Consider the following 17,981-nt stretch of genomic DNA (forward strand, 5'->3'; position numbering starts at 1 on the left):
TCCTGGATATCGTTCTTGATACCATATATAGATGTATCTGCAGTGTTGAGTTCTAACTGGAAAAAATTACCGATCTCTCCCTATCTTACCACACTAATTTTCTCTTCCCCCTGAGAAGTCCCATGGGCGTCATAGAAGGCATTAAGGCAGCTGTTTAAGGACTGGTAGTGAAAATCTTCTTCTCTGAGATACTACTCCACTTATTGTGTTTCCTAATTCTCTCCTCGGTCCTTCCATCAAAAAGATAGGGTCCTCGACATGTTAGAAAATTGTGCTGCCGTCCCCATCTTTCTAGTGGTTAAGTTTTGTAATGGTAGAGAGGTAAATGTATTATAAAAACTAGAAGGACGGCCTCTTTATAAATTTTCCACCTGTTGGTCTAGTATGATTCTATGACCACATAGAAATCTATTGCGAGATTTGCTAGCCATGGAAATCTCTTGGAAGATTGAGGGGCTTTAAAGCTAGCTTGAGCGTTTAATTAACTCATCCCAGTCCAACTGGGGTGCAAATGGATCAGGTGGACTCAAGGATATGATGAACCAAATATTGTCCCAACCACATTTGAGAACAAGAGACTCAATACCATAATTAGGTTTCATTCGACCTGACTCCTCACACAACCTCGTATATTATGGACCTACGGTCCAGTTTAAGGCTATGCTCCCAACGAAACACTCGAATTTAGCCCAAGAGGTTGGTACCTCCACTCTGTTAAAAGGAGGTTGTAGGTTTATTTGTTGTTCATGTGCCCTACAACCTTTTGAATTTTTGCAAGATAGCTAGGAATGCATCCTTATGCATATAAACTGATATTGATAGAAACATTACTATGCAATTCGAAACATACACTTGATTAATCTATTGGCCCATGCAACAATTCTCAGTTAGACTATATATCAAAAAGCAGTAAAAATAAAATAAAGGCTTAGTAGGCTTAGCTATCCCAACATAGCACTTAGCATGAAATTATACTGTGTCATATATCCGCCATTCATATTTTCCCGAAGCCAAATATTTGTGACCTTGTCTATGATGGAAAGCTAAGCTATGCTCTACACCACTTCCGAAAAAAAGGTCTCTTCCTACCTCTCTAAAGCTTGAAAACTCAAGACATACTCAACAGCATGTAATGTCAACTTAGGCAATCTCATTGATAGAGCTTCTGTCCTATCTCCGCTCCCTCTGCACCATTGCCAAAATTGGCCAATTCAGATCAAAAACATACCAAGGCATTGTTTTAGGTTGTAATTTATGTTATAAAAATATAATTAGGAAGATTAGATGGAGGCATAAATTAGGGATCCGCACTAACAAACTCATCCAATTAATATGCGTAATACAAATTGATTTTCCAACTCGTTAGAGGGTATTTGATTAGAGGAATAAATGTAGGTAATAAATAACTAGTTGAATTTTTGGAATGATTTTTTTATGACAATGACAAAATTGCCCTCTCAGTTTTTGGTGTGTTTAAAGGATGGATGAGTGCAACATAGTAATTGGAGAGGATAAGTTTCTTATATTCCATGGGATAACTTTGTTCCACCAATATTACGGTTTAGAATTATCCCTTCTCTCTCTTTAACTTTTTGTGCTTAACCAGATAGGCTCCTGAGGTATTTAGCCAGATAGCCCCTCGTTTAAGTAAGGCTGCAAATGGTCGGATCGACCCGAGACCCGACCTGGCCCGACCCGCGTAGACCCGGTCCAATTCGAATTTTAGGATCCGCGGGTTCGGGTTGGGTCCTAAAATTGGACCCGAATTATTTTCTAGGTTGGGTCTGGGTTTACTGAACGGACCCGATCCGATCTGAATGGACCCGAAGAGAGAGAGAGGGGGAAAAGCAAAAAAGAGATTTTGTGTGTGTGTGTGTGTATGTGGGTCGTGGCACTATTGGTCTGTCGGGATTCTCTCTCGATCTATTACACTGTTGATACCTCTGGTGTCTCGGTAGCTGGATTTTTTTTTTCCTTCCGTTTTTTGGTTTTTGTTTTTTTTAACTTTTGCATGGAGGCAGCGAGGGAACACTGAACTGAATATGGGTCATTTGCTAGTTTTCTGCAATGGAATTGGATTTTGGAAGGAGGTCTGGGATTTTTTTTGTCCTCGTGAGAGGGGAGCTGGGAGACACCAAGTTCCGTCCAATCAGTCATATAGACAAAAAATAGTGTGATACGAAATTTGGCTTGTAGACCGACTTAGTTAGTAAGTCATGGCTCATCTGTTCTGAGTGGAGGTCAATTGCAAGTCTTTCATGGGTCACCCAGCACCTCATAATTATGATATGACCAAATTAGATTTGTCCAAATTTTTTTCCAAAATCATAAAACAAATAAATCCGATTAGAATCCTAACCCAACCCAACTCGGACCCGAACCCAACTCAGACCCGACCCGATCTGATCTTTAACTGAGTCGGATCTAGATCCAAAATTAGAACCCAAACAAAAAATCGAATTGGATTGGAGTCATCCAGAATCCAACCCAACCCAACCCATTTGCACCCTACATTTAAGGGAACATCCTCCAATTTATTCTCTCTGTGAAGATAAGCTTTAGCATTCTTTTTGTCGCTCTGTTTACTATTCAGTCCATCTCCATCTCCTACTTTTCTGGCTGGCAACGCTTTGGTTCGAGTCCTGCTCCTGCTGGTGCCACATGTTCTGTTTCTTCGCTTTGTACATTCTTCTTTGCTTGGATAAATTTGGTCGGCATTTGCCTCCCTTTTAGTTTTAGTCAAACAAAAGAGAGAGAGAGAGAGAGATCTATGGGGTGGACGATACAGAACGAAAGGGACCAGATGCCATCAGCAAGAGTGCTACAAGGAAAAAAAATTAAATTAAATAATTTTTGGTTTTTGGACTTTGGTTTTACAAGTTTTAGAATATATCCATCGTGGATATACTCCAATTTTGTATCTCGCATCGCGCGCGTGTCAGAGAGCTGAAAGAAATCCACGATGCTTTGTGAGGTCACACCTGACACCCCCATGCCAAAATCCGCGTGGTAACCATCAGGCCGTCTTCCACGATCGCGTGTCCATCTGAAGTCGCCACGCTCTCCCCCGAACGTGACACGTGGCAATCGAGCATGCCAACCCGCTCCACGTGGCAGGACGTGATGATCACACCTGACAACGGCGTAAATCGATCAAACCGCTCGAGACCGGAGAAGAATATGGGAGAGGAAAGAATGCGTGCGCGAAGAATAATGGCGTCATCATCATCACCGGCTCCTCCCTCCAAGAGAGCCTCAAACATGGCGCCGCCGCCGCCGTCGCCCCCATGGGAAGTGGTCCTCCTCTTGGCCCAAACTTTGGACCCCAAGACCCTCGCCAAGGCCTGCTGTGTCTCCAAGTCCTGGTACTCCGCCATGTCTTCGGACCGTCTCTGGAGACCGATCTGCCTCTCCCATTACCCTTCGTCGCTTCATTTGGTCGCCACCGATCCTGCGCTCTCGGCTCGCCGCCTCTTCGCGCTCCTCCGCGCCTCGTCCCAGCGGCGCCACCGCAACCCATCCATCCCCCGCATCTCCCTCCGCCATCTCATCTTCGCCGTCGACATCTTCCAACGCGACGCACCCGTTCTTTCGCTTGCGAAGCCCGGCGAGGAGCTTTGCGGCCATCATGGTGGAGTTTTCCGATTCGAAGCTGCGGTTAACGATGGAGATGCTAGCTTGGAGGTGGGGGAGGTGGTGAAGATTGGTTGGACGGTAGTCATGAAGGGGTGGAGGGGGGCTTTTGCAATGATGGACAGAGTCGGGAAGGGCCGGGCGGTGGGAGGGGACGGGCTGTGGTTCTCGGAGGGGCTGCCGAGCCCGGGGTGTTGCTCGGCGAGCATGGGTGGTGGGCTGGAGGCTGAATTGGGGCTAGAGTTCTCCGACGATGGGGATGGAGATGAGGAAGCTGGGAGGAGGAGAGTGGCGAGGATGAGTATGGGGTTGATGAGCATTGCTGATTGGAGGTACGTAGGAGTGGATGATGGCTTGCTTTATTTGCAGCATTTTCTCCTGCCCAACAACATCTAGGCGGGCTTTTCCTCTTCTCCCAGAAGCATGCGCTTTGTTTGAGGTTTCACTCGACTTTTCCTCCTTTTTTTTTTCTTTAGAGAAATAATAATTCTTTGAAATTTAACTTTGGGGCCGTACTTGCTTGAAACCTGACTTTTTTTTCTTTCTGGAAGGTAATTAATTAAAAAAAACGGTGCAAGACGCTGCAGGTTTTTAGATTTGTCGGAGAACTAATGTCAGAAATGTTGCATGGCAGGTAATTCCCCTGTTTTCACCCAGTTAGGAGCTACCTTGGATTTTCTTGCGTTCGCTGTGGATCCAAGTGTTGGAGGTTCCACGTTATGCGCTGATAGGGAAAAGAAGTACATAATTAGATTCTTGTTCAATGGATTACCGGATTTGTCATTAATGTTAGATTTAGTTGGTCATTAATTTTAATAATTTTAGTGTTCTATTTCTAGATTTATTCTAATTTTTAGTTATTTTTTTAAAATAGTTATTCTGATCAAGTGTTTTAGTGGGTGTTTTTGAATTTGAGTAAAAATCAAACTGGGAGTGAGAGAGAGAGAGAGAGAGAGAGCCGCACAAACGATCTCTTGCTCCAAATTAATAATATAGGAATTTTATTTAAAAGTCTAATATTGATAAAAAAAATGACAATTAAGGAGCTGCAGATGCATCACACATTTATATGTTTTTAGTCATTAGATTATAAATTCCGTGATTTATTTAGTTATAATAATAAGTTAATAACATATCTCATATAAGTCATTCACCAGATGAGCATATATTAGAGGGTAAACCACGTGTATAAGACATACATTTTACCAACACATTCCGTATACCAAAAATTTTGATGGCAAGGTTGCGAGATTGTGGGTATTCTTTCCTGAGGAAAGCCAGGGAGCCACGCCTGACTCGCCACGCCTACTATCCCCGGACCAACTTAAAAGAAATAATATACTTTCAAAAATATCCTTCTCATTCTAAGCCGAGCACCAACTGGATGATGCTTTTGATCCATTGGATGCACCACTTGGAATGGTTCCCACTTCGAAATTTTCTTCAGCCTTTTCGAACTGGTCGGGTCGGGTTGGCCAAATAGATTACCTCTTTATTAAACATGTTAAACAGATTGGATCGGATTACCTGTTTAATCGGATTCAGATTTATGATTTTCGAACCTGTTTAATAAACAGATCAGATTCAGGTTTATGATTTTCTGACCTGATTGCATCTGATCCGACCCGTTTATGTCCGACCCGATTGCCAACCCTACTCTTGTATAAGAATTCAACCTTAAGGAATCACAGAAATATAATAATCAATTCAAAAACTTTCAGTCCTTGCTTTCAACATATACAGACTAGTTTGCTGCGGGCACCCAAAATCAAGACACCCCACCAGAATAATGCCGCCATTGCTGACGAATAGAACGTAGTCCCATTGTATTCTGAAATGACTCGAGCAATAAAACCCCAAATCAACCATCCTAGCCATCAGCCTCGACATCCTCACAGAACCAGGGCCGGCCCAACCCTTAGGCAACTGAGGCGGTCGCCTAAGGCCCCGGCCCAAAGAAGGCCCACCGCAGGAAATGCCTCAAAGATAAAATGGAAAAAAAAGGCCCCCTGTGAATTCGCCTTAAGCCGGCCCACTGTAGGAAAGGCCTAAAACACAAAACGGCCTTAGGCCCCCAAATACATTGGGCCGCTCCTGCACAGAACTTAGCCAAACAATATTGCGCTTGGATGCATGTCTTAAACCCTGTTCTTTCTTTTTCTGATACAAGTCAAACTGAAAAATTGGCAACTTCCTGCTTGGGTTTCCTCCAGTTCACAAAGTCAACAGGGCTAAAGACGAAATGTTGAGCATGCAACTTGTTTGCAAAGATACATGCAGCCTCAAAGAAAACACACACATTAAGAGGCAGTTAAAATGATGAAATCTCTCTTCCAAAACTGGGGTGCCAATATGTAAATCATTGAAGGAAAAGTCATGGAGAAAATTTTAAGCTGATCATGAGACTCAGAGAGAGAGAGAGAGAGGGAGGGGAACTGTCTTGAACAAGAGCAGAATCAACTTCGACATACCCAGTTGCAATAATTGCAACAATTGGACATGCTGAAGCATCATCTGTTTCAAAAATCTGAATTACAAGTTCTCCGGTGAAGTTGTTGACCACCACCACAAGGCAGGGAAATATTTAACCTGGATCCTGATGATGACAATGGTGTTGACCTATCGATTTCAAATCTGACCTACCTAATCACAAACAATTACATTTAAACATGATACATCCGTGAGGTGTTCATGGGGTATCCAGAAGTTTACACCTACCCTGGTATCCTAGCATCAAGTTGATAGCTTGCTTTAAGCTGAACACCTAGAATTTAATGAATGTGAATATCCCTACATCTTTATCCACTGAAGATCTGACCCCCCTCCTGTACCTAATAGCTCACCAACATGAGAGAGAATATAAAAAGCCCTATGTTTCTTACCTTTCCCACAAACCAAACAGGAGTAGCTCTTCCTGTTGCAAATTAATTCTTTATTCGCTGAATCCTAGTGAATCTTGACATAATTTGAGAGGGTAACCTCTGCTAATTACAAGCAGATTCTACCTGACCAAGAAGCCAGACCGCTAAGTGAGTGCAAATGACAACCTAAAGTAAGCCATGCCAACCTAGATCCTTGTAAAACATCTCAAGTTGCCAGAGTATCATTATCACAACAATCACAGTGATGCTGGTCTCCAATAGTTGATATAATTCTCAAACCAGCAGAATGAATTTTACCGGGTCTATCACAAATCCATTTTACCTGATAGCTCGTGGTTTTGAACAACTGGAATCAAAAGCAAGCAGCAGTTGCAGGTAACTATATTTTTATTGGAAATAATGAATGCAATCTCTTGTTCCTCTAAGTTGCTAACCTGAATTACAAAGCACAGAAGAAAAAGAAGAAAAAAGAAAGAAAGATCTGTAAGCAATCCTCCAGAAATTTACACAAGCAGAAGATAGATCTAGAAACCTAGAACAAATTCATGAATTGGCATAACTACACCAAACCTACTCCATCAAGCCCACCAGACTTGATGAACTAAAAGCTCTCATGCTAAGCACAATTATGAGTAATTCACTTGCCATGAACGAGGGGAAATAAGAACATAGAACACTGCTTGTTGTTAAGAACATCCAAACATAAATCTTCAACATTTTTTGCACAAGCGACAGATGTAGAAAACTAAAACAAATTCATAAGCTAACATAACTACTCTCACCCTACTTTATCAAGACCACCAGACTTGATGAACTAAAAGCTCTAATGCTAAGCATAAAATACGAGAAATGCACTTGCCTGGAACAAGAGGAAATAAGTAACATAAGGAACACTACTTCTTGCTAAGAAGATCCAATTCCAAACACCAATCTCCAGAATTCATAAATACATGTGAAATTGAAATACATGCTGAATTTTTGAACAAGCTATCAGAAAATGTCATGGTGCAGATTGCCCATCTCTTTGCACAAAGAAGCCTAAAATAGCCTAAGATAAGTAAACTGAAAAGAAGGATGAGAATTATCATAGTAATTGGAGGAAGCATCTCTTAGTGTACCCCTTCTGTTTAGCTTGATGTACATAAAAACTACAAGCATTCATTCTAAAGTATAGGCAACACATATGACTTCACCAAGTGGAAACAAGAAGAAACAAACATTATTTTGCTTTTAAAAACAACTAATCAGTTTTACTTTCCGAAATGTTGTACACTTATTCTTGACCTCTTCCAAATTTACAAGTCAACGTACAATTGTGCTAATTGGATTGATTCACCTGTAATGCTTGACGATTAGGTATACTACTGATGCAACTGCCTTGACGGGAATAAAAACAAAGAAACCCCCAGTCACATTGCAAAAATACAATTTCTTTTATTTTCTAAATGTCTTGTACTCCTAAGATTACACTCTTAGTCTCTTCCTGAATTTAGCATGAGGTTTTATCATGTCAGCTATCTTGCAAATCTCAACATTTTGACAAGCCACTAAAAAAATTTGAACTATGACTCCTGAGGCTGACAGAGAAGTCCCAAAAAGAAATCACAACTAACAAAAATGATTAAAGAGAGTGGGCAAAATTTAAAGTTGAAGGACTAGAAAATGAGATGGACAATAAAATAGAAATTCGTGTAAATTACAAAAACCTTCTTGAGATTAGGGGTAAAATATATTTACATCCAATAGTATAAAAAACCTATGCTTACCCCGAGGTTTAGTTTTATCCAATACTTTAACCCATAACTTAACAGAATGTTAGTCAAACTGTTGACTTTTAATGGTGCCACGTCAAAAAAAATTTTTAAAATGACCAAAATAACCTTACAAAAATTCTCCTAAGGTTTACGTTTATCACACTTACACCCAATATTTTATAAATTCTACAGTTATACCTAGTTAAATTGACAGCATTAGTAAAACTGTTTAACTATTCTAAAAAGTCAAAATTACTCCTTTAAGAAAATAAGGCTCATCTTTCACTTTTCCGACTCCCCAATCTCTTCGAAGTCTTCCATTTTTAAGAGTCTTCTTCTCTTTGAGATTAAGCGTCTAGAATTTTTTTCTCGCTTTGCCACCACACTATAAGCATCCCTTCTCAATGAGCGACTAACGACAAGCTTTCTTCCCAACCAGCATCCAGCAACGAGCATCCTTAATTTCTGACTAGCATCGAGCAACAAGCGTCCTTCATGATCCGGTTTTGTTCTTGCTTTCCCGCCCACCACGTCACATAGATCGAAAATGCCAGTGTATCATTTGATGATTCTAATATCTACTTATCCAATACTATAGATATGATTTATTAAAATTGTCATTGTGGATGAAAATTTCTGTGTCTACATATAAAATTATGATAGCTCTGGCAAGGATCCAAATCAGTACATACATGAGAACTTCTTTTGGAGGGTGCATCAGTTGCGGTTCCATAGCCTGGCTTAGACCATGAACAAGCTGGCTCAAGCGACAAAACTCTTGATACTAGTTCCCTGCAGCAAAAAATTTTAGAGGCATCCACTTGCCTAAGAGATCTAGATTGTTTTTTCCTTGGCATATAGCTATTTTCTGATGATTCATCAAGATCAAGCTCTAGACCCATGGCACCTCATTGTTGTTCTCCTTTTTTTATGAATGTTATATAACTTAAGGCTAGTTTGGTTATTTTTTATTTTTTTGTGACATTTAGATTTTATTTAAGTAAACGATTTGGCTAACATTATGTTAAGTTATGAATTAAGGTATTGGATAAAAATAAACCTCAGAGCATGGTCGGCGAAATTGTCCCGAGCCGTCCAGTTTGGGGCATCTCGAACCGTACTGGCCACGGACCGAGATGGTTTCGGCGACGAAACGAGACCAGCGATGGAGGGGAAGAAAGAGAAGGAAAAAAAGAAAAAGAGAAAGAGCGGGCAAGGGAGGGAGAAGGAAAGGAAGAAAGAAAGGTCGAGACCTGCCGGCAGAGGCCAGGAAGCCGCTGCGCAGAGGAGGGAGCCACGGAAGAGGGGCTTCGCTCCGGTCTCCTGTTTCATTTGCCTCCTCCGCATAACGGCTCCCCAGCCCTCCTCTGGCCTCCCTCTTCTCTCTCTTTTTCTCTCTCTTCCGTCTATTCTACTGTATCGGTACAGGCACGACGCGGACCCGTACCGACCCGTGCCACCTAACGACCGGTCCAGAGCTCGGTACCAACACAGCAAACTATGCCTCGAGGGAATAAGCATAGGTTTTTCAAACTATTGGATGTAAGTATAATTTACCCTAATTTTAAGGGAGTTGTAATTCACTCATCACTCAAGAGGCAATTTTCACTTTTCACATGAGATAAACGAATTCACTAACGTTGTTAATTTAACTGGGTGTAAGTATAGGTTTTATAAACTATTAGGTTTAAGTGTAATAAACGCAAACCTCAAGAAGATTTTTATAATTTACTCTTGATATTCTTATAAATTGTGTATCTATATTACAGTTTCCAATTCCTAAATTATTCTTTTCTTGGGTACACATGCATAAGCACATGCATTCTAACAAGTTTTGAGATAAGCAAATGAAAGTTTCAACGAGGACAGCACAGTGTAAAGCGACAGATATTCACATAAGAACAGTGAGATCTTGCAGTATCATTGGCATTGAGAAAACATCAAAAATGAGTTAGGGATGTAGTTGAGATGGATGAATTAAGAAGACTGGGCCACACAGTCTGCTAACTATTATGTCAAAATAGACTACATGATACAATACCTTTCTGTGAAACAGTGTGGCAATGTTATATGATCACAGGGAGCAGATTCATGCTGTATGGTTTTTAGAGTGAGTTCAGATATTGTTTATATCATCACATAGGCCAAGAAAAACTCCTAAAAATCATGCTCCACAATCTGCATGCAGTTAGTACACATTATACAGAGTTTCTCAAATCCAAACAAAATTATCGAATTTTGCATGATTTAGCTTGGTTATTGAATGACATTTTATGGTTTTTTCCTTTAAACTTCTTACCAACTTATTGAAACTTGACTATACAGACTCCATCAGCTTCTTAATAGTCTTTAAGTACATACACATGCAATGCAACACTGTATGGACCTGCAAACAAATATGATACAAAAATTAGTTAACAAGTTTAAATGTATCCATTTAGCTGATAAGAGAACTTTAGTTGAAATGTAAAACAGGAAGAACATTCCAGGGCCCCAAATGTTCTGTGTAATTCATGCAGCACAAACCACTTGTGTAAACACGCCATATAATTGATATTGATATGGACAAGACAATAACCAGGATAAAAGACAGTTATCAATACACCAAGAATATGGTACTAAATGAGAATAAAATGAAAATATATGATACAGCCAACAAAAATAAAGCCAAATGTCCAAAGTTACTGCCATTGCTTTTCTTGAAACAAATGGAATATAATCAAAATAGCCAAATACACATACAGATACAAAATTAAGCATGCTTGGAGCATACACCATTCAATGTAGATAGGTAGCCAACATGCAGTGAGCTAGCTCCATGTTTGCAAGAAAGACAAGATGTTTAGCGGACAAGTTCAAATATAATCATAATGTTGCTTATGAGTACCAATAAAAAAGCAAGATCTCTCAAAAATAGCTTATTGCAAGCTATATGAAACAACTAATTCATTTTTCAACACTAAGAAATACAAATAACGCTCACAAGAGTCATCAACAAAAACTGAATTAAAGCTGGCAACACTATAGTTTGATACTTTCTGCAGAAGTCTTCGGCCTGACCACATGCCATAATATAAACCATTACTCACATCTGATTTATCGCACTACTGACGTGGGTGCTTTGCAGCATAATATAAATTATATTCAAAAAAAAATCAAAGAACCAAGGAATGCTTATAGCTATAACACAAAAACTATGACATGGACCTCTCTCATGCCACGCACACCTCATTCAGCTGATCTGTGATGATTTTTCACCCAAGACAAGCACAGGGAGTTTCACTGGTACATAGCCAGAGGCTGCTTAGCATAGACTGTCTTCTGATAAGGATAGTCAGCCCTATTTCTTCCTCTGCAATCACTCCATCTACTATTCGATTGATAACCATCCACCTGGTATTTGGGTTTCGTAAATCTTGAGCCAAAACGGCCTCCTCCATCTCTCTTTCTTCCATTTCTTCTATTTGGATCACTATTTCTGTTCTCCCAAGTTTCCCAAGAGTTTCTCCAGTAATTATAACTTCCAGCAACCAACGGATTCTCCTGTGCAATTCCCTTTCCCCAACCTCCACCACTGTAACCCCATGCATTGCCAGAATCATTCTTCATATCCCAACTTGAGGAGTAGGGCTCAGCTGCATCCCCCCAACCACTGGGTTTAATTTGTTCAATATAAGCATCCCAATTTGCAGAGAACTCACCAGTTTTCTCATTTGAAGGGACAGGGTCTTCTGTATCACCCCATCCAGAAGCTGGAACTGGTTGGTTTGTAAAAATAAAGGAATCCCAGCCATTAGTTGCAGTATTATCCTCATCAGCATGGGCCGGAGGTGGTTTTTCTAAATCTGCCACCATTTCAGGATCAATGACAGCATCTTGGTCGACCTCATCAATATACATATCTGGGTCAGGCAAAGGGATGTTATAAGGGAGGCCATTATACTCTGCATAGAACCGGGCCTTTGCATTCTGGAAAGCTTCTAAAGCTGCTGAATCATCCCACTGTAACACATTTTTATACATGCCAATAAATTTCTTGTTTTCACAAAACCTCTTCCATGGAATTGCACCCACACGTGTGCAGAATTTCTTCTCCCATAAAGGAACTGATGGACTCTCGGAACCTAAAAAACAAAATAAAAGAACAAACACTTACTGAAAAGTGAAAAATAGTAACACAGAGTATCACTATTTTTTTTTAGAAAAAGAAAAAAAGAAAAGAGGCATCTTTTGGGACAATAACATTAGAAACTAAAAGTTCAAACAACTACATAAGACGCTAGCAAAAGAATTTAACCAGCATTCAGAAAACTGGAATACCTAAAGGAACTACACAATGTATGAACAAGTAATGTACAGTCATGCCTAAAGGAACACCGAGACCTATCATAAGGACATGGAGTGGCTTGAGAAATGTGTAGGACCTAAATTACCGACCTTGTCCCAACTCAACTACACAGGTCTCTTTGGTCGGTTGGCCATGGTGATAGAAGGAGCAGGTAAAAGGAGAGTGTTTATCGGGTTCATGCTCGAACCATACCGAAATGTATTGGGAATTTGTTTTATGCGGGACTATCGGCCAGGTACATACGACCAGACGCACTCAAATCTCACACCAACAGGTCATCCAAAGAATTATAAATAAAGGACTGAAATCATGAACATACACTTCCTTTTCTATGACAGAAAGAAAATGTTTTGCAAAAAGGAAGAACTGGAGAAGGGAGACAAAGATCTTAGATTTGCACCTTCTAAAAGCACATGCATCAACCACAAAATTGTAGAAATATACCTATGTATGAATGTATGTCCAAAACTATATCTAATCTCAATTAAGACGGCAACACTCGAACCAGGAATCAAACCTATTCAGGATCATAGGATCAAGACCACAACAAGAACTCGTTCTCATATAGTCTTGTGTTTTGTGTTAATTCTTCTCCCTCTACCATATGTTCAAAAGCCAATATTTGCTGGCACCACCTCCAACCCATTCACTTTCCTTCTCAACCTTTGTTCCCCATCAAATAATAACAGGATGGTGTATGTGGGAGGTGGACAAGAAACTGCAGCAAGCCGCAGTCTTTTTAGGGAAGCTGCTAGTCGTTGGCAAGATTGGTTACAGGAGATTATCACAGCGTGATGGTTTCAAGTTGGAATAGTTCAGGATGAAGATTTTTAACAGTTGCACGAGAGCTGATTAAGGGATAGCAGATTACTAAAAGCGATGGAGGAGCAGCACAAGGCTGCAAGCAGATCAATTTTGGTATGAAGAAACTTGACTCTTACTTGACATGATATGACTCAGGATCTGAGATTTATACCAAGATCTGACTCATTCAATTAACAGAATGGGTCAAGTTCCCTTCAGGTTGATTTTATGTCGAATTTAAGTTTAATAGGGCTACACCCAATTTTTTGGGACTAATATGCATAGACTCATAACAGGTCCTCCCAGTTTTGTCTAGTTGCTCCGAATACCATTTGATCTAATTCTAAATGTACAAGAATTCATGTCTTGGATGAAAACTGTAACAAATCCATTCATTTGAACTTGAAGTATGCATGTACCTGGCTCATATCAGGTATCATTCATGTTCAAGGATTGTTTGGACAATTGTAGGATCAAGGTGGATAAGCTAGAATTTGCAATTTAGACATAGAGGGAAACAAACAACAAAAGCAACGAGATTTTGGACCAGGGCTGATGGACTAGGGTGGTGAAGGCAGCTTGCAATCAGCAGAAGAATAGAAGGTGACATGGTGGGGTTGCAGAGTAGGTGATACAGGGTTTCTTGAAAACTTTTGGTTTTGTAGACAGATTCTGACTAAAACCAAATCTGTCCATGACTGCATCTCATTTCTGCCTATATCAAATCAGGATATCGATCTACTTTCTCAAATCAAATTCGCACTCATTAACTGACAATTGGATCACATTAACAGGATATCGGATATCATTTGCAGCCCTAGGTATATAGAATTTAATAAATCTTAAAAAAATTGAAATGCCCTATTGCAGACGTTTTACATTTCTTTCTTCTAACTTGTGTATAACCAAAATAAACACTTCAAATCACAATCTCAAAGATTCAATCCTGTAAACAGTAACAATTCCAAGAACTATCATGGAACTCCAATAATGATAAAACAATAGCCACAGAACACCTAAAGAAAACTAATATTTTATATTGAAAATAACTCCAATCGACAATAACATATTATGTGACCACAAAATAAGGGAAAAGTACCAACTGAGAATTGAAATGATAAATATGCAGACCACATAATAGAATGATTGTCAACATGGTCTAGCATTCTAATCTTATAAGTGAAAGAATATCTCAGAAAAATAATAGGACTTCCCATATCAAGATTAAAGTCCAGATGAACAAGTGAAGAATTCCATTCATTCAAAAAGAAAAAAGCAAAAAGAAAAAACCTATTGCAATCAAAGGTCTATTGTTCGAAAAACACCATTTAGCTTGGAGGCAGAGCCCTCCGATCACGTGCCGGACTCTCAGCCTTATGATTACAAACTTATTAGAAAAAATAAAATATTAATCCACATCTCTAACTCCAGTGTACAAAAGAACAACATCCCAGAGAACTTCAAAAGGAGCCTAGGTTTGAAGTAGAACAATAGAATAAAATATACAACTGTATATACACATGATGAAGATAAAACAACTAAAAAAAACGAAACAAACTAAAAAGTCCTACAAACAATATTATCAAATGGTTTACTAAAAGAGAAAAAAAAATCAAAATCATGCTTTTGCATGTCCTGATAAAGACAATGCAACTACTTCTCAAGACACATCAAATAATTCGTTAATGATCGTGATAATAAAAAGGGCAGCCCACAAGACTCCCACCACCATGAGGTCAGAGAAGAGTCAAATATACGCAGCCTTAACCCTGCGCTCTGAGATGCCGTTTCCACATTTTGAATCTACGACATTCAGGTCACAATTACTCAATTTAGAACTTCCGAGTCAGTTTCATCTCAATTTCCCAAATAAACATTCCCACCATGTACATGGAACGGAAGTCCACTTAATCATCAGCAAAATCAAAACCCAATAAAAATATACAACAGAATCTGACATTCGATTTAGATTAAATCATCCCTAAGATTACACCTCATCCTCACCCCATAGAAAATAGAAGCAATCAAAGCAGTCCTCATCCCAAACCAAATTACCTAATCCCAGTTCCACATACCCAAAAAGAAATCATAAAGATCCAAACACCACAAGACAGCTAAACCAAAAACCAAAATCAATCAACAAACAAAGAGGAAGCCAAGAATGTAGATAAAACTATACTCTCCAGAACAAGCACCAACCAAGGAAAAATCCATAAAGAAACCAGAAATCAAAGCCAAAGAAGCAATATTTACATCGTTCAAAATTACAAGAAATCAAGACCTGATTCAACAATTTTACCAGGGTGATGGGGCGGCCTCCAAGATTTCTGCGCTCTACTGCCTCCTTCCTTGTAACGGTAGCCCTGCTCCCTATTCCACGACCCCCTCCCCTCCCCAACCATCGCAAAACCCCGAAACAAGAGAGCGCTCTATATAAAGGTGGGATCTTTCCCCCCAAATACCAAAGCAAAACCCCAACAGAACCAAAACGTTGGGGAAAAAAATCGAATAGACCGAATCGAAGCGGTGGAGAACACAAACACAGAGCGGGGAAGAAATAATTCGGAGACGGGGAGTTACAGAGGCCAAGGATGGGCGTATTTAAAGGTAAAAAAATTGAGAAAAAATCGGGGAGAAGGGGAAAACAAAACGGAGGCGGTGTTGGGGAAGGATACGTTTCGCTTACGTGGCGGGATATTATAATTTTTTATTGATTATTTTGCTCACTTTGTTAATTTTTAATGTTATCTTTCTTTTTAAAGTTTTTTTTTTGTTTGCTTATTTTCTGTTTCGGAGGGGGGGTAGATAGATAGCAATCCAGAGCGAGCGGTTTCCTTGTGGCGGCGTGGATTCGTGTCGTAGGTTTTGCCAGGGTGCTTGGACAGTGACCTCGACTTTCTTTTTTATAACGTTTTTGCCATGGTTTCTCGTGGACTCTGCTTTCGTCCTCTCCTCTCCCTCCCCCTTGATGTTTTTTCGTTGTTTTCGTACCGACCAGGAAGCTGCCGGCCTGCTTTGAATCATGTCCGTTCCGACATGGACCGGATTAGGCCTATCTCATATTTTTTTTTTTATTGGCAAATTCCAATTTTAACCTTGGTGGTGTAATTTATTTATTTTTTTACAGGGAAGAGTAAAATTATTATGTTACTGGCACGAACTGGTTGAGCTGGAAATGTCACTCGAAATTCACGTATCAATGATCTAGGTTTGATGCTCACTTTCACCATATTTTATGATCTTGCTCAATTTAAGTGGGTGTTGCCTTTCTTTTTCTCAAAAGAAAACACCATGATGCCACCCTTTGTCGTTTTAGGGTTTGCCATTATCTTGACATGCTAACACTTGTCTCTTGAAATATAATTCTCAACAGACATGTTATCAACTAAGGGCTATCTTCATCAAGGCAATGGTTATTGAGTTGCATGTCTCTGTTAAAAATCATGCAGCTAGCTGCCCATCTCTTTTTTGATGGTAAGATATGGAGGTCTGCACTTGCAAGTGATTTAGAATTATTGAGATAAGGAAGATGGATTGCTAAGATTTGATGATTGGATCATGCATGATGTACATAGAAGTGAAGTCCATCAATTGTAACTAATTAAAGATGATGAAAGACATAATTTGTGTTAATTAATTAAGTTTTGTATTTAAAGGATGAGATTTTGTCATTGTCTGTAGTCATGTGATAATTGAGTGGCAGGAGGTGTTTAATGAGTTCTATAATTAGTTGGACAGAACTTTAGTGGGGTCCTAAGTAATAATAGAGGATGTTGTAGCAGTTGCCTTTCTTTTGGAGTATGAATGGCATCAACTGCAATTTTCAATTGAAGATCCTGGTATCCTGTATAATAGAACAACATGTATAAAATACAAATAGAAACAACAAGAGAAGATGATTGCAGCAAGATAAGTTTAACATGTAGCAATTCTCAGTGAAATTCTAGCTCTTGGGTTAGGCGACATTTTTTTTCATCATAAATAAATCACTAGAAACTTTATAAAGATTCTTGCATATGTCTATTCGTGTTATTAGTCTTATCTTTCTATTTCGTCATCTTTCCTTCTCCCTAGCGAGAGTGCCTAGAGCATGCATTTGTGCATTTGCGTCTCACTTAATTCACAAGAACAGGACTTTTTTTCTCTCATGAATTTCAAATTACTATTGCATGTACTACAAAATTGTGATTACAGGGTTTTAGAATTCTTTTGTATAATTTGATGAGAATCTTAATACTTAATTGCAATTCTCTCTACTATTCAAGCTGGGTCAAAGCTTTAACACAAATCAAATCCATTTAAGGCTCGGGTTCAAAAATTTGATCCATGACCGACCCTAGTTAAAAAATCTATGACTCAAATTCGACCCAAATAAGTCTGGGTCAGAATGGATTACATGTCAGGTCAATTCTTGCCATCTTTATATGTCGAATGGTTCATGAACCACCTGTTTTGGCTCGAACGACTTAATCATAAAGCATCATAAAAGTTTCTGCAAAAACAAGCCAGATTCGAGGTCTTGTCTCACAAATAACCTGCCGACCGTCGAAGTTTTTCTCC

At 39.5% G+C, this 17,981-nt stretch overlaps 2 protein-coding genes across 9 annotated transcripts; one reads left to right on the plus strand and one right to left on the minus strand.

The window, feature by feature from the left end:
* The first annotated feature begins 2,643 nt into the window (after positions 1-2,643).
* Positions 2,644-4,944, plus strand: LOC103705073 (F-box family protein). The gene is made up of 2 exons (XM_008788670.6): positions 2,644-4,072; positions 4,268-4,944. Exon 1 carries the CDS (start codon positions 3,094-3,096, stop codon positions 4,027-4,029), a length of 936 nt encoding a protein of 311 aa, XP_008786892.3. The 5' UTR covers positions 2,644-3,093; the 3' UTR covers positions 4,030-4,072; positions 4,268-4,944.
* A 1,940-nt stretch (positions 4,945-6,884) lies between these two features.
* LOC103705071 (FK506-binding-like protein) lies at positions 6,885-16,146 on the minus strand. 8 transcript variants are annotated; one of them, XR_005514326.2, is made up of 4 exons: positions 15,703-16,107; positions 11,497-12,393; positions 10,569-10,655; positions 6,885-6,949 (listed from the first exon to the last, which is right to left on the minus strand). XR_005514326.2 is itself a non-coding variant. In XM_008788668.6 (2 exons), exons 1-2 carry the CDS (start codon positions 15,821-15,823, stop codon positions 11,549-11,551), a joined length of 966 nt encoding a protein of 321 aa, XP_008786890.2. In that variant the 5' UTR covers positions 15,824-16,146; the 3' UTR covers positions 11,111-11,548. The 8 variants fall into 8 exon arrangements, 2 of the variants coding, with proteins under 2 accessions (XP_008786890.2, XP_008786891.2); XR_005514325.2 differs by having other exon boundaries at positions 6,885-10,447; XR_003385275.4 differs by having other exon boundaries at positions 11,477-12,393; positions 15,703-16,106.
* Positions 16,147-17,981: the final 1,835 nt, after the last annotated feature.

The sequence above is a fragment of the Phoenix dactylifera genome, chromosome 14, assembly GCF_051530095.1.
Source record: "Phoenix dactylifera cultivar Ajwa chromosome 14, Ajwa_hap1_PhDact_Kaust_v1.1, whole genome shotgun sequence".
Lineage (NCBI taxonomy): Eukaryota > Viridiplantae > Streptophyta > Magnoliopsida > Arecales > Arecaceae > Phoenix > Phoenix dactylifera.